This window comes from Dipteris shenzhenensis, chromosome 16 (genome assembly GCF_047967505.1).
Source record: "Dipteris shenzhenensis isolate YYH24624 ecotype China chromosome 16, Dip_SZ_1.0, whole genome shotgun sequence".
NCBI classification, from domain to species: Eukaryota; Viridiplantae; Streptophyta; class Polypodiopsida; order Gleicheniales; family Dipteridaceae; genus Dipteris; species Dipteris shenzhenensis.
Window position 1 is genome coordinate 19,759,831 of NC_141611.1, and position 25,350 is coordinate 19,785,180.

General features: G+C 44.4%; 1 protein-coding gene across 1 annotated transcript in view; it reads right to left on the reverse strand.

The window, feature by feature from the left end:
- The window catches only part of LOC147892666 (uncharacterized), a 44,996-nt gene that overhangs the window by 16,156 nt on the left and 3,490 nt on the right, over positions 1-25,350 (reverse strand). Inside the window, exons 8-10 of the mRNA XM_087387618.1 lie at positions 8,345-8,464; positions 8,090-8,170; positions 7,865-7,933 (exon numbers count right to left, since the gene is read on the reverse strand). Of these exons, the coding sequence (XP_087243744.1) occupies positions 7,865-7,933; positions 8,090-8,170; positions 8,345-8,464 (270 nt within the window). The remainder of the gene's footprint in view (positions 1-7,864; positions 7,934-8,089; positions 8,171-8,344; positions 8,465-25,350) is intronic.

The following is a 25,350-nucleotide window of genomic DNA, read 5'->3' on the forward strand; positions in this document are numbered from 1 at the left end:
ATGGTGGGCAAGCCATGGAGCATCCCATATACTACTGCTGAGGGATGAGGTCATCAATTTGTAGGGGGGAATGAAGGGGAACATTAATATGTGTGTGTGTGTGTGTGTGCCTATGGGCTTGGAGTCCTATGCAATGAGTGTAGGTGTGCTAGAAGGTTCTAGTTAGGTGTGTCAGGTTGGTGTGATGAGTGAGTGATCATAGGAGGTGATTGATTGAGATAATCAGGGAGATGATTGTGAATCTGGGATCTACCTACATGGAGGCAGTTGCCTATATATGTAACCACTCTTGGAATAAAGATTTACATTTGTGCCTCATTGCTTCTTCCATGGATTCACAATAACTATACACATCCCTTCGCATTTTTTACCAATAAAAGTCATGTTTTAGTTTCTCCAATGTGATGTTGATGAGTCATAGGCATCATGGAGAAGAGCAAAACATGCCCAAACTCATCCTCTAAAACACAACCCATACTACAGTTTCCATCACATGAAAGTCACTCATAAGGTTGAAAACCATAAAGCCCATCACGCATAGCAGGGACTAGCTACTATGACATCCCCACTAACGTCATCAATCACCGACATACTCTCACACATACAAAAGTCATGTTTTAGTTTCTCCAATGTGATGTTGATGAGTCGTAGGCATCATGGAGAAGAGCAAAACATGCCCAAACTCATCCTCTAAAACACAACCCATACTACAGTTTCCATCACATGAAAGTCACTCATAAGGTTGAAAACCATAAAGCCCATCACGCATAGCAGGGACTAGCTACTATGACATCCCCACTAACGTCATCAGTCACCGACATACTCTCACACATACAAATCCACACAACATCACAACATCAATAAATGTAAGAACAGTTTGGAGAAAGAAAAGAAAAGAGGGGAGCTAGAATGATAGTCTCATGCATCAGATGCAAACAAGGGTGGTGCTACAGAAGATTAGTCTTTTTTGGGTTGCAATTACGATGTCAGGTATGATGTGAACCATGAGGTTGCCTCACTACAAGTGGATGTTGTATGGTACTTTGATAGTGGTGCTTCCAAGCACAATTACTTCCTAGAAGAATTTATTTGCAGACTTAAAAGCTTGCGCCCGTTGGCAAAAGAGTGTCTTGTGCCAACAATTGTTCATATCATGTGAAAGGAGTTAGGAGAATTATGTCGTCATCAATTGATGGGACTGAATTATGCCTTCCAGATGTCCTCTATGTGCTAGGGATAAAGAATTATTTACTTTCTATGTCCTCTTTTGGAAAAAGGGGCTTGGCTATCATTTTGAAGATTGTCAAAGATAGAGAAAGACTATCAAACAATCACTACATGCACTTTGAATCAAGGTTTGTTCCATCTGGACAAACACGACAGCAATTTCTAATGCAGTGTGGCAACAATGACTGCAGAAATGAAAAATGCAGAATTATGACAACCACTTGAACTATGGCAATTTGCAATTGTTGCAGAAACATATGCTACATGATATGCCTTCATTGGAGACAAATGTCTATGAAGGATACATATGCACAAGGATGCCTTTCCTAGAGATGGATCTGTTAGAAAATTGCAGCTCATACACAGTGATGTATGTGGTCCTATAAGGACACCATCTTTGAGACATCTATATTTTGTTACCTTCATAGATCCTTTTTTCATATTTTTATGGGTGTGTCCTTTGAAAGAAAAATATGATTTCTTTCAATGCTTCAAGCAATTTGTTGCTATGGGTGAGAGAATAAGTCTAGGCGCAAAGTGCAAACTTTCAGGATAGACAGAGGGGGGAATACATGTCAGATGCCTTCAAAGAATTCTTAAAGAAAAGAGGGATTATGCATCCATATACAGCCCCTTATACTCCTCAACAAAAAGTGTTGCTGAGATGGAGATGGCAAATGCATGATCAAAGAGACAAGGTTGCCACATTTTGGTTGGAGGCAATAATGTTTGCAGCACTTTTTCTTTTTCTTTTTTGCAAAAAGATTACTTCATTTAGTATGAATGAAAACTGCAAGAGCAACCTCTAATGCAGGAGTACATCATGCCATGCATTAGAAAAAAACCAGCTCAAAAAAAGCTCACAAAAATCCAAGGTGGAGGCTGAAAGTGCCACCTCAACCCTGAAGAGCACTCAGAGAAGAAAGGAGATCCTCTTCAAACTCTGAAAAAAGCACCTCTCCTAGCTATAGCTGCTCTGGAGGATCCCTGCATGCTCACCCAGATGGCCACCAATGTGTGTATAGTATCAGTCCATACACTGGCCATAGACTGGGAAGGGTGAACCTGGGAACCCTCCATCGCCTCTGTACATCTAGCCCTCCAAATATGCCAAGCTGCAATGCTAGCCAGAATCTCCCATGATGTGTCCACCGAGGCATGAGCAGCTCTGAAAGGAGTGAAGGGAACATCCTGGAGAGAACAAGACTCCACAGAGTGTCGTCGTATAATGAAGGCTGAGTTTGAGTCATGTCCCTCGAAAAACACCTGAGGGCAAATAAGAGATAAGCATGCCACTGATCCCCAAGTCAATAAGAAGGGTGCTCTATGAAATATGCTAAAAATCCTAGCAACAACCCTTCCAGATCGTCCTCACCTGTCTGCACTCCCAGAGGCAATGCTGAACTGACTCAACTGTTGTGTGGCATCAAGGTCAAGTAGGGTCAGCCCTGAACCTGCATCTCCACTAGTTCACTGCAATCCTGCAGCACATATTTTAAACAGATGCCCCATCAAGGTCTTGAAAACTCGGACTCCCTTCGAGGCTCGATACAACCAAGGTGGACTATCAGACGGTTTTGGCTGTGTAACCTAGTCAGTTGCGAAGCAAGCTGGACGATAAGGCAACTAAATGCATTTTCGTTGGTGATAGCAGTGAGAGCAAGGCTTACTATCTCTACAATCCTCTGACTAAGTATTTTGGTCAGTAGATATGTGACTTTTGCAAAAAACACAATTCAGTCCATGACTGAGTTTGATAGATACAGGCACTCAGATTGTGTTGGTTTGGTATGAGAAAATTCATACATTTTTTACCAACTAGGGTCTACACAAAGAGTACCCGTTATGTCAAGAAAGACAAAAAGGATTTGTTGACTATCATCCTATATGTCGATGATCTGCTGCTTACAGGCACAAAGGCAGAGAAAATTGTAGATTTCAAGAATGATCTTGAAGCTTCATTTAAGATGTCAAATCTAGGACTTTTACACTATTATTTGGGTACTCAGTTTATGCAAGCAAATGAAGACATTGCACTCATACAGCCAAATACATTCAGGGACTGTTATAAAGGTTCAATTTTTTCAACTCCATGGAGTTAAGGTTGAGGCTGTCCATGCATGATGCAATTGAATCTTTTGACATTGTTGTATTCAATCAAGCTGTTGGATGCCTCATTTATCTCTGCTACAATACCCGTCCAGATATTCTGTTTAGTGTATGCCGGTGGAGTAGGTACATACACAGCCAAAAGACACGGCATTGGTGTGCTGTAAAGCGTGTTTTCATATATTTGCAGGGTACATGGTCTCTCTATGCCAAAGGGGGTAACTCCGACTTGCATACTCTCAATGATTCAGATTGGGCTAGGGATTAGGATACCAGATATTCCAGCAGAGGAAATTGTTCCTTTATTGGCAGTTCATGCATTTCTTGGTTGAACAAAAAACAATCCACCGTGACAACATGATCTTGTGACGCTGAGTACAAGGCAGCCTTCACAACTACAATTGAATGTGTCTGGCTCAAAAGAGTGATGGCAGATCTTTGTGGTGGTTTATAACCATCTACTCCAACACTCACTGACAGTCAGAGTGCTATTTAAGTGGCACACACGCAAGAAACACATTGAGATCCATTATCATTATGTGACATGTCAAAGAAAGGTTACAGGTAGGAGAGATCAGTTTGATCTATTGTCCTACACATCAGAACATTGCAGATCTTTTCACCAAGGCTCTATCTAGAGAAAAGTTTGAAGTTTCCACAAAGCTTTGGGCTTACCTACATTTGGTGATTGAGATCAATGGTTGTACACCAGGACATTGTCACTGTAGGGGGGGGGGGGGGGGGGGGGGGGCTGGAAATATACCTAGATGAATCCGGGAGCATTCCCAAACTCATCCTCTAAAAACACAACATAGTGCAGTTTCAATCTCGTGATAGGCACTCATAAGATTGAAGACCATAAACTCCATCACACATAGTGGCTACTATCTAGGTTTCAAAAGATTCCAAAATCTCTTAGGTAAACCCAGTGCTTACTAAGCTTTGAAATCCCAACCAAACAACAGAAAACTTTGATAGCAAAAAGAGAGAAACAAAGCACAAAATATGATTAAGAAATGCAGAGAGAAAGAGAGAGAGAGAGAGAGAGAGAGAGAGAGAGTTAAATCAGATTTAAATTCCACCACAACACAACCTAACCCCCAAAAGAAGAAGAAGAAGAAGAAGAAGCGGGAAAACAACCACTAATGCTAACACAAGGGACAAAGATAAAAAGACTATAGTATAAGCACATGCTCTAACACATAAAAATCCACACACCTACACATACTTGAGCATCCATTTATACAAAGTCTTCGTACTGAGTTTCTGTCGTGTAAACTACTCGGTGCTTTCTATCAATTCAAACAATGGATTTTGCAGAGGCATTTGAATGAGATGATTGCGAGTTGCCAAACACATATACTTGAACTTAAGAGTTTGCAATTAAGCTGGAATTAAGACTTAAAGAGCTTAAACACAAAGTGACATCATTGGAAAATGCAATATGATTGAGGGGCCAAGACGGGCCCCCCCCCTTATCCAGGCTCACTTTATTCTTGAAAATGGAGATACAAGACCAAGGTGCAATGCACCTTCCAAACTGATGAACTCAGTGAAAACCTAGGACCTAGATACAAGACTCAAGAGCATATGTACAAGGTAGACAACAAAAAGGAGGACTCCAAGCTCAGGTTTCAGCTCTTGGCTTGCCCAATCCACAAGGAAGAAGCCTGCAACAATCACCACTTACATCCAACATTAGAGACAAACACTAGTTTCTAGAAAGATAGTAGAAACAACATGAAATAGTGCTGTAAATGAGATAAACTTGACAATACAGGCTCCCTTCGTGACTTGGCCCTTTTGTAGATGAAGTCCTTGATGCCTCTGAAGCTACCTTGGGTGAGGGGAGTGTGGAAATGGGGCTGGAATGAGAACAGCCTGGAAAAACAGCCTGTAGGCTAGAGAGAGAAAGCTTTTATGGAGTGATAGCTGTAGAGAGAGAGTGCCAATGCTGATCCCAAGGGAGGAGATGTAAGAGAGGAGCTGCTGCTGTTCCAGAGGTGCACAGAAAGGCAGATTTCTGCAAGGGAAATGGGCTGGAACAGTAGAGAGAGAAATTCTGCAGAAGAGAGAGAAAGACTGCAGCAGGAGAGAGAAAGGGGCTGTGGCTGCTCCAGGCTAGGTGAAGGAGAGAGGATGCTGCTGCTGTTCCAGAAGAGCTGAGAGGGGGCAGATTTCTGGAGAGGAGGGGCTGGAACTGTAGAGAGAGAATGTGCTGTTGTAGAGAGAGAAAGTGCTGCTGAGGTGAGAGAATGGCCTGGGGAGAAGCTGGCTGCACCCAAGGAGCTGGAGAGGTTCTGCTGCATCATCCAAAAGGAGGGAGAAGAAAAGTGACGAAATTTTCATGTGAGGAATGAAGGGGAGAGGCCTTCTTTTATAGGCTCAGCCCCCCCCCTAGACCTAGAGTGGAAGGTGGACACTTGTCCCAGATTTTTGGTGGGCTGCAGTCCCAAAGAGGACAGCCCACCAGTTGCCCTAAATCTACCAGATTTGGGGCCAAACACTTGGCCTGCATGCCCTGCCACTTGCCATGCATGCTGCCACATGTGTGGGACAGGTGGACTGACCTGCCAGCTCAGATTCCACGTGGCAGTCTGCCACGTGTCAGCTGCCACGTCACTCCCAAAAACCCTAAAATTTCAAAGTTGTCAGAATTTAATTCTGATCGCACCCACGGGTTCCTAACAGCTTAGACTATCTATTGACGTACTCTAAGGTCATAACTGAGCCATACTGAGCTCATTTGTTTGTCGTCTTATCTTGTATCTCCATTACTCTTGGCATGCTGCCAGGCCCACACCCAAAGCTCAGGGAACATTCTCTTGAATGGTTCCTAGGTCGGTATGCAATCTGTGCATTTGATTGGTCCCATGTTTGGGTACTCAGGTGGGGTGTGGTTTCTAGATGTCCCTCTCAAAGAGAGGCCATCACTCTTGTGGGTCACTAATGCCCATAACCCCAAGCAAGGGGGTCCACCCTCAAATGCTAGACCTAGTCCCCATTGTCCGTAACTGAACAGAAGGAAAACATTTCATTTCTTAATAAGCATACTATTGAAAAACAAAAAGAAATAGTACCAAGCAAGTGGATACATGTTGAAGCAGGATGACATGTTGGCACTCCAGAGGTGAAGGGCAGACTCAACCATGACGAAGGCTAGCACTAAAGGAGAAGGCTAATCAAAAACTAGTCCAAACTAAACTAAACATGTGCCTAAGAATAGGTGAACTCCAAAAATAGAACAAACCTAAGAACAAAAAAGAAAATGGGCTATGAAGCTCCCCACTTTGGATTTTATTCTACGTTCAAGGATCCTAAACATACCTAAAGCCGAAATTTCAAAGATATAATGACTACAACATAGGACAGAGCAGAGTTTTATCATTACTTTTCTTGTATTATAGCCCTTTTTTAGAAGTAATAGGATTAAATTACAAATTGAGATATGAGTGCACTCTTACTTGTACAAAGACAAGAGAACCTATAGAATTAGAAAGTAATCACTCCATATTTCACCATATCAGAGATGTTTGATTCAATGTGATGCATTCGTATGATATTCAACATAGCATACTGAGGTTGTCGTTTGTCCAAAAGCGATTTCGCCTATCAAAAATCTGTCCAATAAGCCAAATCGGTTTCTTGAGCACAACTCTTGAAGTGTGTCAAATTACTCCTTTAAACACAATTTTTGTTGTGCTTCTGCTCCCTTTTTGGTTGTTCATGCTTTGGAAATATGCTTGCTTGCCAAAACCAAAAGATAAGGGTAAAGGCCCCCAAGAAAAGACAATGGAGTTTACTGCTAGGGTTGGGGTCAAGGACCATCCTAGACCAGGTATGTTCCTCAGTCTATGTGTGGAGTAGAACAACTACTATACCTAAAGAAAACTAGGTAATGCTAAGATCCAAGAAACCACAAAAGCTTCCACTAGTTGTACAATTAAGTTCACAAAACTCAAGGATAAACTCCTCCACTAAAAGAGTTTGTATCTTTATACATAAGATCTTTGAATTTTGGGATGTTTGGGACAAATAATCATCTATGAATCTCCTGATCTAACTAAGTTTAGGAAGAACGATTGGAGGAGTCTCACCAAAGATCAATTGATGCATAAACTCAAATTCAGGTAGAAGTTTGCTAAGAAAACAGCACAATTAGTGTCCATCGAAATACCTATGCTTTGTTGAAATAAAGAGTCTCCTAGAGTTATAAGCAATTATTAAGAAGGAAGTTTGACCAACAAAGGACATCTTCAGCATCTACAACTTTTGTGCAGCCTTAGGAGCATTCCTAGTCCAGGGATGCTCCACGCTACCTAGCCAATTGTACCATTATCAAACATGCTTCACGACCAACCTTTTCAAATTACAGCAAACATTTTATCTTGCCAATGCATCAAAACTACTGACCAAAACAGTGAAAGTTCAAAGCTATACTGTCTCTAAAGCTGAAGGTGCTTGAGAAGCACTGTACAAATCTCCAGGTATTTTTCCCATAACTTGCAAAGACAAGGCTTTCACTTACATAACGCTGGGAAAAATGCACAAAGCCGACTGGAACATTACTCTTCCTGGATATTGCCACCCTCTCAAGCTGCACGCAACATTAAAAACACAGGTTGATGAATTGAGTAACGATAGCAAAAACCAGGGAGCCACTATCACAAAAGTTCCCTGAATGCTAAGTAGAGGAATAGTTTTTGAGTAAATCAAAAACTTGAAATGCAAGACAATAAGTTTCTCTCCATACCTTTCCAAAGGGTTCAAAAAGTTTTCTGAGAAAATCCTCCTTGGCATTGCTTGGAAGATTGCCGACAAAAGCAATTTTAACCTTGAACCAGGCAGCAAAACCATAAGCATTCAGTGTCAAAACATTTGATTCTGCACCAACTTCCTCACCCCAAGAAAGTGGTAAGCTATCAAACAGGCAGGACACATTTACTCTTAAATGTTTCGAGCATAAGAATTTGAGAATGCACACAGGTAATGAAAAATAATGTCTTACCTTAGCCATTTCGTCTGGGTCAGCTTCTGATTCACTTTGAGCCCAGTCAACAATAGGGTGCCATTTACCTCCCAAAGAAAAATCCTTTCTATTTCCTATGCGATGCGCACGTGCTGCTGCCTGTGATGGAATTGATCATGGGACAAGATCAAATGGCAAAGATGCTAGATGGCTAGGACAATAGAGAAAGCTTCCGATTGTGAAATTGATCGACAAATGATTTGGATTGAAAGTGATTGCTTCAATAAAGGAAAAAAATTGTAGTGAAACAGAGTATCCTCAACTGAAGTAAGATGAAAAGCCTTATGAATAAGGGCAGCAAAAGAAAGAAGCAGAATGCAACTTTCCCGCATAATAGGCAACAGAATATATTTACAATCAATTTCTTCCAATTCCTGAATGATAACTCTCAGAAAGAGGAGAGAGGGAATAATTGATCAATCCAAAAATGTTTCCAATTTCTTTCTGACATCTTTTGACTGTCAATTCAGACATGAAATGTCATTTTACAAAAGTACCTTTGATCAATGATAAATTGTACACAGGATGAGTGTGACAAAGACTCCACAACCCAGCGAAACACAATGATGATAATGAATGGATGATGTGACTTCATGGCTCTACACTATACAATCAATAGAATGTATTAAATCCGTGAGACTACGATTTGTTATGTATCAAGCTTTCAGATAGCTGGGGACAGAGAGGTCCCCCCAGCCAAACAAAAAAATACTAACTTGATAAAACTTGAAGATCACAAAGACTTCCAGACATGAATAGAGATAGCATAACAACTGTGTACATCAGTTTGTCCTGAAATTTGAATGAAGCTTTCCGATAGGTGAGCTTAAGTGAACTTTGTTTATATTAAGCATCACATTGCAATATCCATGCCGGTATATTCAAAACAACTGTTACCATTGGATGGGTCCCGCAAAACAGGGACATGTTAGACTGATCAAGCATGCACTGTTGCAATGGGACAACAGATCCTAATGGAGTGTAAAACTGCTAAAAAGTTACAGTCCACAAGGTAGAGAAAGGAATAACGAATCTCCTTAGATAACCATGTGCAGGAGAGAACCCTGTGGACTACATCTCTCACCAAACATGTCATTAAAAAAGGCACTAAACCTGTTAGAGATGTCACAGGTTTTTTAAAAGAGGCCATGAAGGAACGGCCTAAAGCAAGCAAGCCATGTGAGTAAAAATGGATGCGCTTCGACTCAAATCCATCTTTCATCGCACCATGTCCAGTAGTTTATCCAAGAAGTCTGTCTGGATACAGATTTGTGCCCGTTACTCAAAATGCAAAACGGATACAAATAGCATGAGAAACCGCGAGACGAGAATAATGAACACGGAATTTTGTAGATGTACCTCAACATATTTCTCCAAGGTGACCATAGAAACTTCAATACTATTTGGCAAGACTGATGAAAAAACATAGAATAGGAATCTCCCACTCGCCAACAACAAACACATAAAAAACCGTAGAACAGGGCCACGTGAGATGATTGTTAGATAAAGATATTCAAGAGAAGCAGAGGAGAGGGTGAGGTGGAGAAGAGAGAGAGAGAGAGAGAGAGAGACTCCAATTGCAATGTTAGCCTAAGATTTTTAAATCAAAAGGGCATGCATTTCCACAATAAATTGGCCGACAAGGCTTTGAAATATTCAGTTTCCTATGAAAAGGCAGTCTATAACAAGTTTTTATTTGAAGGAAATTCATTGTTTTTTAATTTTTGGGCGAAGAAAAGAACCTTCTACTAATGCTTGAAAGCTACCGCACCCAAAACCTGGAACGGACATCCCAAGGCACTCTCTAGGCCATCCAATGCCTCTCCCTCGAAGGGGTCCACATCGAAGAGTCCATCTAAAGCCTCCTGCCCATCCGTGTGGTATAGGAAAAGAAGGGCTCGTGGCTCGGAGGGGACATCTCCTGATTCGAGATCGCATCCCGTAGATGTCATGGTTGGGTGGTGAGCAGCCTGCTTGGATCTCACGTTTGGTGTGTTCTTGTGTTTGCTTGCAAATCAGAGGTTTCGGACGTGTCAGTTAGTATCAAAACCAACTCCTGAGATAGGAATCTCTGTTACGAGAAATTTAGACGAGATTTTCTCCAAGTATGCCTCAATTTCAAAATTCATGTTCATGCCTTGCAAGTGTCGACTAGTTCATCGTTTACGGGTAGTGGTGCTGGATTGGGATAGAAGGAAGGAGAGAGAGAGTGTCCACCTGCTCGACAAGGCCACCCCTGGAGGGCCACAACCACTCTCTCTCCCAGATCCCACTAAACCTCCCTCAAGGGCCTACCCTCCCAAAGCCAAAGGCGCCATCTTGGGGCATCCTGCTCTAAGATACTAGGAGGGTCAATGTGCCACTCCTTCCCCAAGCGTCCCACCACTCTGATCATCTCCCAGTGAATCTCATCTAGACTCCCATCCATCTCAAGGTCTCTCTCAATGAGTGCCTGGAGTTAGACCTCCAAGTCCTACACGGAAAAAACCGGGCTGCGTGTTGCCTCGCTGCATCATCATCCTCAAGGAGACACCAATCCAAGAAAACTAGCCCAACCATATGCTGTCCATCCACACGCAAAGTCCCTCCCACCAGGACTTAGGGATGGCTAGGTCAATCTCTCTCATCCGTTGCCCTTCCCCTCACAAATGCACTAAGGCGCCAAGCCTCACCTCTGCCCCCATGGGTTTATCTGCTCTATCTGCCGAAGGAGGCGGCTGGTCTGCTGTGCCCAACCAATGTGAGTCCGCTGCCCGAGCATACGCCCCTCCTAATCCCTGATCTCTGGGTGCCAAACAAGGGGCAGACGCTCGAACTCCTCTCTGCATCTAGGGTGAACACAAATGAGGCCCCTTGCTAATCTCTGCCATACACTATGAAGGCTCCTCATCAAGGGGGGACCCTTCCCCGTAAGGGGGGTCTCTGAGAAGATCCATCTGTGTGAATGTTGACACTGCTCCCTAGTGCATGGGGTGTTCCTGAGAAGCCCTCGCTATCAAAGGAGTTTCCAAGGCTCTGCACCTTGGGTGAGGCCGCGAACAACCAACTTGTCCAAGAGGGCTCTGTTCTGCATCTCCAGATCAATGATACCCAAGCCTCCAAGTGCCTGCGGCATGATCACCGTCTGCCAAGCAACCCGGGCTCTAGTATTTCTCGTGCCGTCCGAACCTACCCAAAGGAAGTCCCGAACCAACCGTCGAAGCTACCTAATGCACCCTCTATGAAAACACTAGCAGTAGGCGATATACTAGGCCGTGGCAAGGACGACCTCGTTTGCCACTAAGGCACAACCCGCTAGGGAGAGTTTGGCCAAGCTCCAGTAGAGAAGCTTGCGCCGAACACTCTCAAGGACCGGGGCGATCTATTGCTCTGTTGTAATATCAATACCAACCTCGCATCCGAGGTATCTCGCTGTCTAGCCCCGTGGTATCCATCTGAAGCCAAAGTCGCTCCTCCACTCTCGAGCCTATGAAGAAACCTATGGATTTTGTCCAGTTGATCCGTGCACCCGAGACCTCATAGTAGATAGCCAAGACTCCCCTGACTCTCTCCAAACTCGCTATGGTGCCCTCGACATACAAGGCCGCATCATCTGCAAACTCAGAGTCCAACAGCTCCTCCTCCTGCCTGATTGGGAGCCTAAACCCTGTGAGGCTCGCCACTTGTGATCTCAAGTAGTAGCCCAAAGGAAGGGAGCGAGGGAGCAGTCCTGGTGGACCGAGTGAGAAAGAGGAAAGGCCTCACCCGTGTGTCCTCTGATAAGCATCTGGCTAGAGCTCCCCGCATAAAGCGTAGAAACTCCTCCGATCCATCTACCTGAGAAACCCAATCTCCGCATAGTACCCTCCAAAAAAGACCACTCTACCCTGTCGTAGGCCCTCTCAAAATCCAAGAGGGGGACGGCCAACGGTTGTGACTCCTCCCTAGAAACAATCCACTACCTCCCAGGACGTGAAGATGTTGTCCAAGATATTGTGCTCTTGGACGAACCCGGTCTGTGTCGTGAATGATGTAAGTAAGATAGGACCGTAGCTGCAAACTCAAGACCTCGGCGAGGATCTTGTATGCAAGATCAAGCAAAGTGATCAGTCTCCACTACCGAATGTCTGACCTATCTCTCCCTTTCGAGATGAAACAAATCCACCCCCTGCTTAGGGACTGAGGAAGGAAGCCCGTGTAGAAAATCTCCTGGCAAGCTAGTTGGAAAGGGGTGGAGATGATCTCCCATAATTTTCGAAAGAAGACCGGAGTCAAGCCATCCTCGCCAAGACACTTCTGGGTCGAGAGAGCCTTGAAGACTTCCCAAAGCTCCTCATCCGTGAAAGGCTCCTCCAGACTGCTGCACAAATCCTGCGAGACTACTGTCGGAACGTGATCCCAAACTACCTCACACGCCACAAAACAAGGAGTCATCCTCTCTATCTGAAAGAGCTGGCTGTAAAAATCTATGGTCAGGTCTAAAATCTCCTGCAGGTCAGTGTGTATGATGCCCTACGGATCTCGAAGACGTTGCAGCTGCGTGCCTGCCGATCGGGGTCCAGTGGTCTGAAAGAACTACTTCGTCATCCTGTCCCCCTATTGTACTTATCGGGCCCGAGAAGAGTGATAGGAGAAGCCAGCCTACCAAATCTCTGTGTTTTGAAGCTCGAGGCGAGCCCTCTCAAACCTGCCACTCAACCACTGAGATCATGGATCCTCCTCCTTGAGCCTCTCTATGGAGGCGAGGTCTCTTCGTAGTGCCTGCTCACGCTCCTCAAGAGCGGTTAAATAGAGTCAGTAGTTATTTACCAACCACTCAGACTTAATTTTTTCAAAGTGTTAAATTTTCCATTTATAAAATGGGGATTTGGTCTGTTTAAATTAGAAAGGTATATGGTCGGACAGTGGAGATTTAGTTTCCGCCAACCTAGAAAGGTCTTCTAATCCGACTGTGGATGTCACCACAATGTAAATATCCAAATATCCTAAGTCAAAGTACAGTTGACCATTTATCTAATCATAATTAAAGAGTTTTTATATGTGTTAATTATGATCAAAGAGTTCTTTTAATGGTCAAAGAATTGAGTACGGTCAAAGATACTTGACTCTGGTCAAGTAAACCTGACTTCGGTCGAGAAGACTTGGTTTATTACCAAGAGGGTTAACTACGGTTAACCAAAGAATTATAGAGCTGACTACGGTCAGAAAGTGTTGACTTCGGTCAACGAGACTTGGCATGCGCCAAGAGGGTTGACTACGGTTAACCAAGATGTGCCAACTTCGGTTGGAGAGACTTGACTATAATTAAGGCGCCTCGACCCTTGGTCAAAGCCCCTTAATTATGATCAAGAGCGTTGACTTTGGTCGACCAGAGAATAAAAATATATTTTTTTATATTTGTTATGTGTGCACATGTGTTCAGTGGGGACACCCACCGTGACTAGAATTAGTCCACAATGTGTTATTTGCATGCAAAGCGCTAACAATTAATGGGTACCATGGTGGTTCGCTTTAATTAACTGTTGCAGGTACTAGGAAGAGTGATTTTCCTAAGCGCAATGGAGCCTAACAAGATTCTAAGAGGCGGTTCGCATGACCAAGTGCTTCGAAGACTCCAGAGTTGCCCTTAGTGGCATGTAATTAGGAAAGTAATGAAGAAATTGACAAGTGGCATGTTGCCAAGAAGGGGAGCCTAAGAGCTCATGTAATATTTATTCACGTTTGGATTTTTGTAGGAGCAGCTCTACGCTGAACTGTGTATTCACTTTCTCTCAAGAAATAAAATACCTTCGGGGGGGTCCAGCCCGACATGTTGTCCTGGGCCCTAGCTGTCTGTTGAGAGAGGGAGAGAGGGAGAGAAAATGAGAGTAACTTTGTTGTCATTTACGAGGAGGATTATATTGGTATCAGAGCATGGCTTCACAACTCTTTGTTGCTGTGACGATCAAGTACGGGCTGCGTGCAAAAAGAAAGCTCGACAAGAAATTGTGATGCAAGTAGAGATTTGGGGGTGCGAATCTGAAGTCAGGTGTCGTGGAGGTGTGGACACGCTTTCACAAGGGACCTGTGCATCTGATGAAGAGCTGGATGACGGAGATCTCCACGCAACGACACGCCTCTCCGTGAAGTAAATTCTTCATGTGACGCTTACCTTGGCGTGCATCTTTGGGTGGTCTCACGACGCCAAATGACCAAAAGAACTTGCAAAGACCTTTTAACGTTGTTTGGAGGTTCTGATAGCGTGGAGGTTTCGCGAAGCCAAATTCTGTGCTAGCAACCCCAAAGGATTATTCTAACACGTGCGCTGACGGTTGGCAAGCGTGGGGTATCGAGGGGTGAACGATAAGAGAAGAGCTTCCGAGGCGTTTGTTGTGAAGAAGATGCGAGCAAAGTTGTTCCGTCGATGTTTTGCGACGCTGACGGACGTGCGTGACGACCTTGGGATTCTACCAAAATTTTATTACCTTAGGTTGCGCTGACATGGTGCCTAGCCAAGCAACAGATGACGTGGCAAGTTAGTAGATGACGTGGCACTGACACGTGCGAGCTGACATGGCAGTGTACTATTCAGATGCTGACATGGCATTGACATGTGACAGACAGGTAGCTGATGTGGCAGACCCTGGGTTTATCTAACCTAACCTTGGTTAGTAGACTGGTCAGAGGTCCAATTTGTTGACCTAACTAAACTAAACTGGTTAGTGGAACCACGTCTGACCAACTAACCCTGGTTCTAGCTAACCAGACCATAGCTGGTTAACTAGATTACAGTGGGTTGAGTTCAGTTGGGAGCCAACGAAACCAGACCAGAACTAGTCTGGTTAGAGTAACCAGTAGTTACCCATCAAGTTACTGTCATTAAAAAAAATAAAAAAAGACAGTTGCAGAGACTGTTTCTGCTAGCAGTTTTCACCTATCTGAGAGAGTATTTACTGTCATAAAAAGCTAAAAAAGTAAAGGAATGCATGCCTTTATGCTCAGGAAAAGGGAATCAGATGCATACTCAGTGCTTTTTGCAGCAGCTAGAAAAGGGGCAATATAGTTGTTGATACCTTGGCAACTTTGTGGGTATATGCCTTGAGTTGACAGCCCGGTACTGGCATAGATTGTGAATGCAAGATACCTCTTGTTGAGGTTAATTTCTCTCTTTGAAAAGCAAAGGCAGCGTGCATCAGTTGCATACACAGTGTGTGTGACAAACTTGCAGATCTCAGACGAGTCGTAAGAAAATCGCTCAATCACCTATCCAGAGGGATTTACAAGATAGGGATGCACATCCAAGATAGAAAAGTGTGCAGCAAAATCAGCAAGAATTTGAGCAGATGGTACGCACTCGTATGCAAGAGATGGAAAATCTCAGAGGGGATCCAAGAGCTCAGCATTTGTTTCAAGTAGAAAATATGCCTAATGCAGCTTATGATGTGCCAATGCCAGAGGCACACTATCGTGTACAGCCCGAGAGAGAGAGATCTCATAGGGGACAGTCTCATAGCAGGAAGAGATCAAGGCATCACCAAGCTCTTCACCGTCTACCTCAAGCTTGACTTCTATATCTTCGTCTTTATCAGATAAACCATCGAGTAAAAGAAGGAAACACAAGAAGTCTAGGAAGAGAAAGTCTTCCAGAGAGACCAAGGAATTCAAAGAGGGAGGTAAATCTGTCAAGTTTATGACCTATAATGGACAATATGGTCATACAGACAAAGCATTGCAGTTCATCATGCAGTTCAATGTTGCATTTGGTACAGAAAAGTTTTCAGAATCCTCCAAGTTAAGAATGGTTAGTTTGCACTTGACAGTAACAGCTAGTGCATGGTGGAGTGCACAGACCACAGATGGGTCAGCCCCAAAGAGATGGAAGGACTTCAAGAAAGCGTTCTACCAGCAGTTTATGCCTAAACAGTTTAGAGATCATGTTCTCCAAGATTGGGACAGTTTGCATATGGATGCAGGAGATACAGTGGATGTGTACAACCAAAAGTTTTGGGATGCTTATTTGCAGGTTGCACCTTTCAAAGATATCTCCAAAGAAACCCAAATGAGAAAGTATAGAGCAGGTCTCAGTCCAAGAATCCAGGCAGTAGTGAATGCTTTGGGGGCAAAGAACATTCAAAACCTTATGCATTCAACTTCAGTAGCTAGTCTTGTGCCGTTACAAGATCCATCCACGGTACTATCCTTGCATGCAGGACGTGCTGAAAGAAAAAACTGATTTTTCAAAATCAAAAAAGAAAGAGTATCCCAAGGTTGAAAAGAAAGGGTTTCAGCCTCAGAAGCCGAGGGGTACTCAATTTTCAAAGTCATATAAAGGCAAATCCCCATTCACTCCTGAACAGATAGCTAAATTCCGCAGAGATGGGAAATGCTTTAAGTGTGGGAAAGAGGGGCATATGGCTGCCCAATGCCCTGAAAAGCCTTCGGGTTCTAAGGAGCAGAAAAAGCCACAAGTACCACCGAGGCCAATGGTGGGAGCAGTCCCAAATGTTTTGGGGAGTACCTCAGACCCAAAGGAAAAAGAGCTTTTGCTATCATGGGGAAAGATAAGAGATCAGCAAGCATTAATCCTATTTGATCGAGGGTCTACATACAATTTCATATCTGAAGAATTAGCCTTGAGATTAGGGATAAAAACTGAAGAGCTAGGCAGAGCTCTTGATGCTGATCAAATGTTCCAAGGGAATCTAGTGCAAGTTTGATTGGAAAGCTTCGTGTCCATGTGCAGAGCTATGTAGATCAGGAGGACTTCTTAATCTCTCCTCTCAAGCAGCATGATGTTGTACTTGGTACAACGTGGTTCCATCGAAAGGAAGTAACAATAGAATACCCTGAGAGGGTGCTGAGTTTTTATCCATAGGGGGGAAAACCAGCGTTTAGTTGCCAAGAATAAAGGGGATACTATCCCCATTGTGTCTGATGTTACATGTGGTAAAGCAATAAAGTCTGCAATTTCCGCGTACACGGTTTTTGTAAAAGAAAAAGAGAATGATATGCACGCTGAAATGAATGATGCAGACAAGGATAAATTTCAGTTTCTTGTAAACTTTAAGAATTGCTTTTCCGATGCTTTGCTAGGGGAGTTACCCCTAGAGAGACCAGAAGATCATCAGATAGAGTTAATGCCTGGTAGTGAGCTACCAAATAGACCACCTTATAGAGTCAGTGCGACTCAGAGAGAGGAGATTATGGCTCAGGTGCAGCACTTGTTGTCCAAAGGGTTGATTCAGCCCAGCTCGTCTCCTTTTTGCTCACCAGTACTTCTAGTACAGAAGAAAGATGGTTCTTTTCGAATGTGCATTGATTATCGTGCATTGAATAAGATGACCATCAAAAATAGATTTCCGATACCACGCATAGATTATGTGCTTGACCAGCTCAAAGGAGCAACAGTTTTCAGCAAGATAGACTTGAAGAGTGGCTATCATCAAGTCTGGATACAACCACAAGATGTGCATAAGACAGCTTTTCGCACTACATTCGGATTGTATGAATACTTAGTGATGCCTTTTGGGTTGACAAATGCTCCAGCCACATTCAATAGAATAATGGATCGCATCTTCTGGAAGTACAGGCATTTCACGGGTACTTTCTTTGATGATATCCTAGTCTTTTCAAAGACAGAAGAAGAGCACAGGGAACACCTTGCTTTGGTATTTCAAAAACTTTGAAATCATCAGCTTTTTGCCAATAGCAAGAAAAGTGAATTCTTTTTGGAAGAGATCCATTATCTAGGGCATATAATATCCAAGAATGGAATACAGATGGATCCTGCAAAGATCTGAGCCATCCAAGAATAGCCTGAGTTGAAAACTGTGCATGAAGTCCGTAGTTTTTTTGGGACTTTGCTCCTATTACAGGAGTTTCATGAGGCATTTTGCTGATATAGCAGCTCCACTACATGACCTTATAAAGAAAAATGCAGCCTTCACATGGGGAATATCACAGAAGAAAGCATTCAATACACTCAAGGAGAAGTTGACTACAGAGCCTATTCTTGTAGTCCCGGATCTTTATCAACCTTTTGATGTTGATTGCGATGCTTGTGGAGAGTGTGTTGGGGCTGCATAGCATCAGAATGGTCATGTGGTAGCCTCTGAGAGCACTAGACTCCAAGATGCAAAGAGATATCAAGGAATCTATGAGAAAGATTTATTGGCTGTAATCCATGCCATCCATACATGGAAGCATTATCTTTTGGGTGCAGATTTTACTGTTAAAACAGATCACCAAAGTCTGAGATATTTTCTGACTCAAACAAAACTTTCCGAGAAGCATATGAAATGGGCAAATATGCTCTCAATGTATCATTTTCAGATTGTCCATACCCCAGGAATTCGGAACAGAGTGGCAGATGCCTTGTCCCGAAGACCCCAAGTCAACAATGTAACTATTGCTTATCATCAGGACCTGGAAGATATGAGGGAGCAATATGCTAATGATGCAGATTTTGGCGAGATTTTACAACAAATCCAAGAGGGGCAGTCCGCCGGTCACTATTCTCTGAAAGATGGGTATCTAATGAAAGATGACTGCCTATGCATCACCCAAGAGATGAGGAAAAAGATTTTGGAGGAATGCCATGCACCTCCCTATGCTGGACATAGAGGAATTACAGCAACTCTAGCACTAGAGAGGTATTTCTTTTGGCCAGGGATGCGGAAAGATATACATCAGTTTGTTACTGCATGCCTTACGTGTCAGAAAGTAAAGTATGATAGACGGAAGGCACCTAGCCTACTTATGCCTCTTCCCGTGCCTCAGGCATTGTGGGAAAGTATTACAATGGACTTCATTTTTGATTTGCCAAGATCAAAGTTACGGAATGATGGCATTTGGACTATCATTGATAAATTCAGCAAGCAAGCTCATTTCATTCCGGTTCGCAAAACCATAAAGGCAGATCATATGGCTAAGCTTTTCATGGCACAGATCTTTAAGTACCATGGTATGTCTAAGTCCATTGTTAGTGATCGAGATCCCAGAATGACCAGTCTATTCTTGAGAGCTTTATTTGATAATATGGGGACGAATCTGAATTTTTCTTCTTCTTTCCATCCCCAGACAGATGGTCAAAGTGAAGTAGCGAATTCTACAGCATTGGATACGCTGCAATGCTACGTGGGTGACCAAGGTTCAGACTAGGAAAAGTGTCACGATCTGTGACGTATTCCTTTCTCTATTTCTAGACTTATGGATGGTTTGATGAATGGACACTTGTGGAAGGGTATGCCCTTTCGACGGGACACTTCCTATGAGGCACAACCCTTCACAAGAGACATTCTATTGAAGAGACATTCCTATTGTAATGTACCCTCTCATCAAGGGTCACACCCTTCACAAGGGGTACACACCTCTTCATGCACATACACTTCGGAGTACACACCTTTTCATGTGTGACTCTTCACTCTCTATATAAGAGAGGCCCAATTATATGGATGACACACTACAGATACCCTACAGACATTCAAGCAATACAATTATTCCTTGTTCTCTGCTATTTCAGTCTCCTTTCTGTTCCTTAGCACACTTCTAAATATAATAAATCTAGGATTTCTTACAAAAAGTACCTACCATTGGTAGAGTTTGCTTACAATAATACAGTACACAGCTCTACAGGGAAAGCCCCCTTTGAGGTCACCTATGGAAAGGTGATTCTGCCACCTATCCTAAGGACCAAGGACGAAATATTTACAGCTGATCAGTTTGTGAGAGACCTCCAGACAGCTTATAGCCAAGTCCAGACAGCAATTGAAAGGTCTCAAGAGAAGTATAAAAGAGCTGCAGATAAGCATAGGAGACAACTAGATCTCAAGGAAGGGGATTGGGTACTTTTGAAGTTCGAGAAAGCTAGGCTCCGTAAGTTCAAAGGCAAACAGAAAGCGTATGCAAAGTTATCTCTCAGGTACTATGGCCCTTTCAGGGTTACAGAAAGAATAAATGAGGTTGCATACAGGTTGGCATTGCCAGAGCATTGGAGGATTCACAATGCATTCCATGTGAGTCTTCTCAAGAAATTCCAGGGGCCAGAGCCTACAGAGCCAATATCAGAGGATCCACCAGAAGTGGATGAGCTGGAGGAGGTCCTTCAGCCAAAGCAGATTGTGTACCATACTGTACGCAAAGGCCCTCAGAGTTTTACAGGTATCTTGTAAAATTCAAGAATTATACAGCATTGGATGCCAAGTGGATGGATGAAGACATGTTATCCGATCATCCACAGCTTTTGGATGTTCATAAGGAAGCTTTTCAGTTGAGGTCAACTGAATAGAAGCCGAGGGGATGTCACCACAATGTAAATATCCTAAGTCAAAGTACAGTTGACCATTCTCAAGAAATTCCAGGGGCAGAGCCTACAGAGCCAATATCAAAGGATCCACCAGAAGTGGATGAGCTGGAGGAGGTCCTTCAGCCAGAGCAGATTGTGTACCATCCTGTACGCAAAGGCCCTCAGAGTTTTATAGGTATCTTGTAAAATTCAAGAATTATACAGCATTGGATGCCAAGTGGATGGATGAAGACATGTTATCCGATCATCCACAGCTTTTGGATGTTCATAAGGAAGCTTTTCAGTTGAGGTCAACTGAATAGAAGCCGAGGGGATGTCACCACAATGTAAATATCTTAAGTCAAAGTACAGTTGACCATTTATCTGATCATAATTAAAGAGTTTTTATATGTATTAATTATGGTCAAAGAATTGACTACGGTCAAAGATACTTGACTCTGGTCAAGCAAACCTGACTTCGGTCGGGGAGACTTGGTTTATTACCAAGAGGGTTAACTGCGGTTAACCAAAGAATTACAAAGCTGACTACGGCCAAAGAGTGTTGACTTCGATCAACGAGACTTGGCATGCCCCAAGAGGGTTAACTACCGTTAACCGAGATGTGCCAACTTCGGTTGGAGAGACTTGACTATAATTAAGGCGCCTCGACCCTTGGTTCAAGCCCCTTAATTATGATCAAGAGTGTTGACTTCGGTCAACCAGAGAATAAAAATATTTTTTTTTATATTTGTTATGTGTGCACATGTGTTCAGTGGGGACGCCCACCGTGACTAGAATTAGTCCACAATGTGTTATTTGCATGCAAAGCGATAACAATTAATGGATACCATGGTGGTGCGCTTTAATTAATTGTTGCAGGTACTAGGAAGAGTGATTTTCCTAAGCGCAATGGAGCCTAACAAGAGTCTAGAAGGCGGTCCGTGTGACCAAGTGCTTCGAAGACTCCAGAGTTGCCCTTAGTGGCATGTAATTAGGAAAGTAATGTAGAAATTGACAAGTGGCTTGTTGCCAAGGAGGGGAGCCTGAGAGCTCATGTAATATTTATTCACGTTTGGATTTTTGTAGGAGCAGCTCTACGCTGAACTGTGTATTCACTTTCTCTCAAGAAATAAAATACCTTCGAAGGGGTCCAGCCCGACATGTTGTCCTGGGCCCTAGCTGTCTGTTGAGAGAGGGGGAGAGGGAGAGAAAATGAGAGTAACTTTGATGTCATTTACGAGAAGGATTACATTGGAGATCTAGTTTCCACCTACCTCATATAAGTGAAGATGATTGGGTTAGCCGTGAGGCATGACTATGATTCTATCATGTTAATCGAGGCATTTTTTTCAAACATCAAGGGCAGCCATGGGGAAGGGATGGAGATTGTTGATGGTGATAGATGCTCATCCCTACTAGGCTTATTGCATCTGTTCACAAGATATCCTATCGCACTAGCCTCAAGGGTTGATCACAAAGAAGGCATTTCTCCAAACACTCAAAGCTAAGAAGATGATCTACACAAATCTCTCACACACCAAGCTGCTCTAAAGAGAGATGTCAATGGAGAGGTACTCGAGGTCATGGAAGTGAAGAAGAGTCACTAGTAGCCTATGACCAATCTCAAGTCACAGTGCTCCCTCCAAATGTCATTGTTGCCTGCTCGAATGGCCGAAGGGTTCTAACTCTCATGACAGAGTTGAGTTGAGAACCTCCTGAGAATTGCAAAAGAGTCTCAAAGGTGGTAGAAGCCACTATTTAGTAGATTGCATGTAATAGACCTCTTCTTGCAAATGCCCATGAAGGAAAGCTCTCTTTATATCAAGCTGATGTATCTCCCAATGAAAGTGGGCAGCAAAGGCAATAACAATGTGAATAGTAGTGATCCTAGAAGTGGGAGCAAAAGTCTCCTCAAAGCATAGTTAGGGGAAATGGAAACAGGGAAGCAGGGAACGGAAACGTTTGGGGATATTTGGGAGGGCTGAAACGGGGAAACGCCACGTCAACAAAAGGGGTTTTAGAAAAGGGGGTTTTGAGATGAGAACACACACATTTAGATTGCTACAGCCTACAACCTACCTGTAACTTAAAACATAGCGTATAATACTTACCACAATGTCACTTAGAAGTTAGAACTTAGAACAAGATACCAATTAGGACTTAGGAGTTAACTAAGAAGGCTGAAAGAGAGGGCTCAAAGAGGGGGCTGAAGGAAGGTTGAAAGAGGGCTGAAGCCTGAAAGAGGGCTGAAGGAGTGGAATTAGAGCTTTAAAGGAGGGTTGAAGGAGAGTAGATGATGATGGAGGGCTGAAGCAGCCTGCGGGAGAGAAAGGAGTGCAAAGGAGTGAATGGGGTTCAAGGAGGGCTGGAAAACCCTGAGGATGGAGAGAGTATGAGGCTAAAGGAGTGGAAGGAGTGAAACATTGCACAGGAGGCCAAAATCGAAATCAACACAACCAAAATCGGGCTGGCGGTGGATTTTCGCGACATTTGGAGAACCTAGACACTTTGTTGTCTGACACGGGCCGTTTCTGTGCCCTGAAATGCGTTTCAGGCTGGCTGAAACGTTTCAGCCAGCCGTTTCAGGGTCCTGAACACGTTTCAAACCCTAAAATGTGTTTCAGGATCCAGGCTTCCTTGAAACAGTGTTTCAGGCCTGGCTGAGCTCTGAAACATGTTTCAGCATAACAATGCCTCAAGTCAATGCCAAGCTGCTGAGCATAGCCCTTAGCAACAAGACGGGCTTTATAACGTTCCACTAAACCATCAGCTTTCCATTTGATTTTATAAACCCACTTAGTTCCAATGGCATTCCTCCTCCGCCTAAGGGCATGAACCTGCAACGCCTCACTTTTCCTTTGGATCGCATCGGCCACCTGCGAAGCCCAGCCCTCGCACGTTGCCATCTCTGACTGCTACCAAATCTCTGACATGACCTAATGAATCTCCTCATCCTGCAAAGGTCCTCTGGGATGCGAACCCCCTTTTGGGGATGACCTCAACAGGGCTGCTCTAAGTGGAGTACTACTAGAGAGTCATATGACATCGTGGTACCTGCCCAAATCCTTGTAGAGCCACCTCTGTGCAGTGCCCAGTCCCGAACGTAGAAGCGGTCTAGCCTCTCAAGCAGTCCATCATGTCTCCTCCGTCCGAAAGAGAAGAGAAGGCTGTCAAAGATCCTACTGAACTCTAGCTCTCGCCACGGGTCTCTGCCACTGATCATGAAAATGAGCTGCTCCAAGGTGCTCTGCTATGTTGCTGGCATCTCAAAGGAGGCACTGCCTTGCTTGTTCTCCCCAAACTCCAGGTTGTTGAAGTCCTCTCCAACAATCCAGGAGTCTACATCCGAGAGACACTCTGATAGCCTCCTCCAAAAGGCCGGACGGTGATGTCTGCATGCTAGGGCATACACGTTCAGGATCCCAATCTTGAACCCTCCCATCCTAACTCCCATCCAAACTGCCCGTCCTAGGATAAGCTCGCCCTGATCATAAACCTCTGGAGCCACTGTCTGTGAGACCTAGATGCAGACCCCTCCGCTCCATCCTTTTGCAGGGGACCACACCTCTGACCCTCTCCCCGAGGGAACGTGGTGTCGCTGTCTAATGTCTGATGCTGAGAACATATGCTCCTGAATTAAAAGCATGTCCATTGTCCACCCTACCACTACCCTCTGCAACTCCTGCTGAAGGATCGGGTACTGCGGTTGACTACGAGCACGATCGTGGAGCCCATGCACGTTCCAACTCACTATGGTGGGCACCGGCTCAATGCCAATCTTCCGTGCCCACTTCATCATGAAGGACACTTCCACCCCGAACAACTCCGCACACTTCTGGAGTGGCCAGTAGTATGCGTGATCAACCTTTGCCTCAAGCGACGCGGCAATCTGATAACTCCTACCACCAGACCACACAACGGCTTCTCTCGCGTGAAGCACAGCTAAAAATTCACCTCCGCACCATGGGCATGGCAAAGGTCCAATCCCTATGGCCCCATCCACTCATCCATCATGCGTGAAATCTGATCTCGCATAATAGCATCAAACACCGCTGGGGATGACTACTCCAAATCTACAAACTGGGTGTGTCTGGGAGCCCACTATGCTGATCGAACCCCCTTTCCGAGGCTGCAAGATCACAAGCGTTACCTCCAGGGGTAGAGGGTAAGTCCGAAATCTCCAGATAATTCCAAGGTCACAATCTCCAAAAGTCTCGTGATAAGGGACGCCTAGGCTGAAAATTGGGAGATGCTGATCGAGAGGACGAACACCTTCCCTATGGCTCCCTCCCCGAATGGAGGGGACAAGATGCTGTGGTGAGGAAGCGGAAGGGGACGTCGTCTTACCCTTGCCTACTGGCAGGGGTGTCGAGGCAAGCGAGGGGAGGGAGGCTCAAGAACCTACTAAGGAGGTGGAGAGGGGGGCAGAGGAGGAGGAGGGAGAGGGGAGAGGGGGAGGCGGAGGGAGCGGGTGGTGAGGATGACCATAGCAAGAGGGGCGAGATGGGGGGGAGGAAACGGGGGAAATCCAAGAGGGAGGGAGGGGAGAGGAGAGGGACAGGGATCTGGAGGGGGAGGGGGCGGGGGGAGTAGAGGCCACCACAGGCCCCCCTGCTGATCAGGCTTGCCAGGGCTCTGGATCAATCCTCCTTAGTCGTTGTCGGGCTAACGTCCGCAGCTTCCGCCATAGCAACATCAGGAGCCCCTGGGACTCACTGCTGATGCAAGGGTGAATGCGGACGCT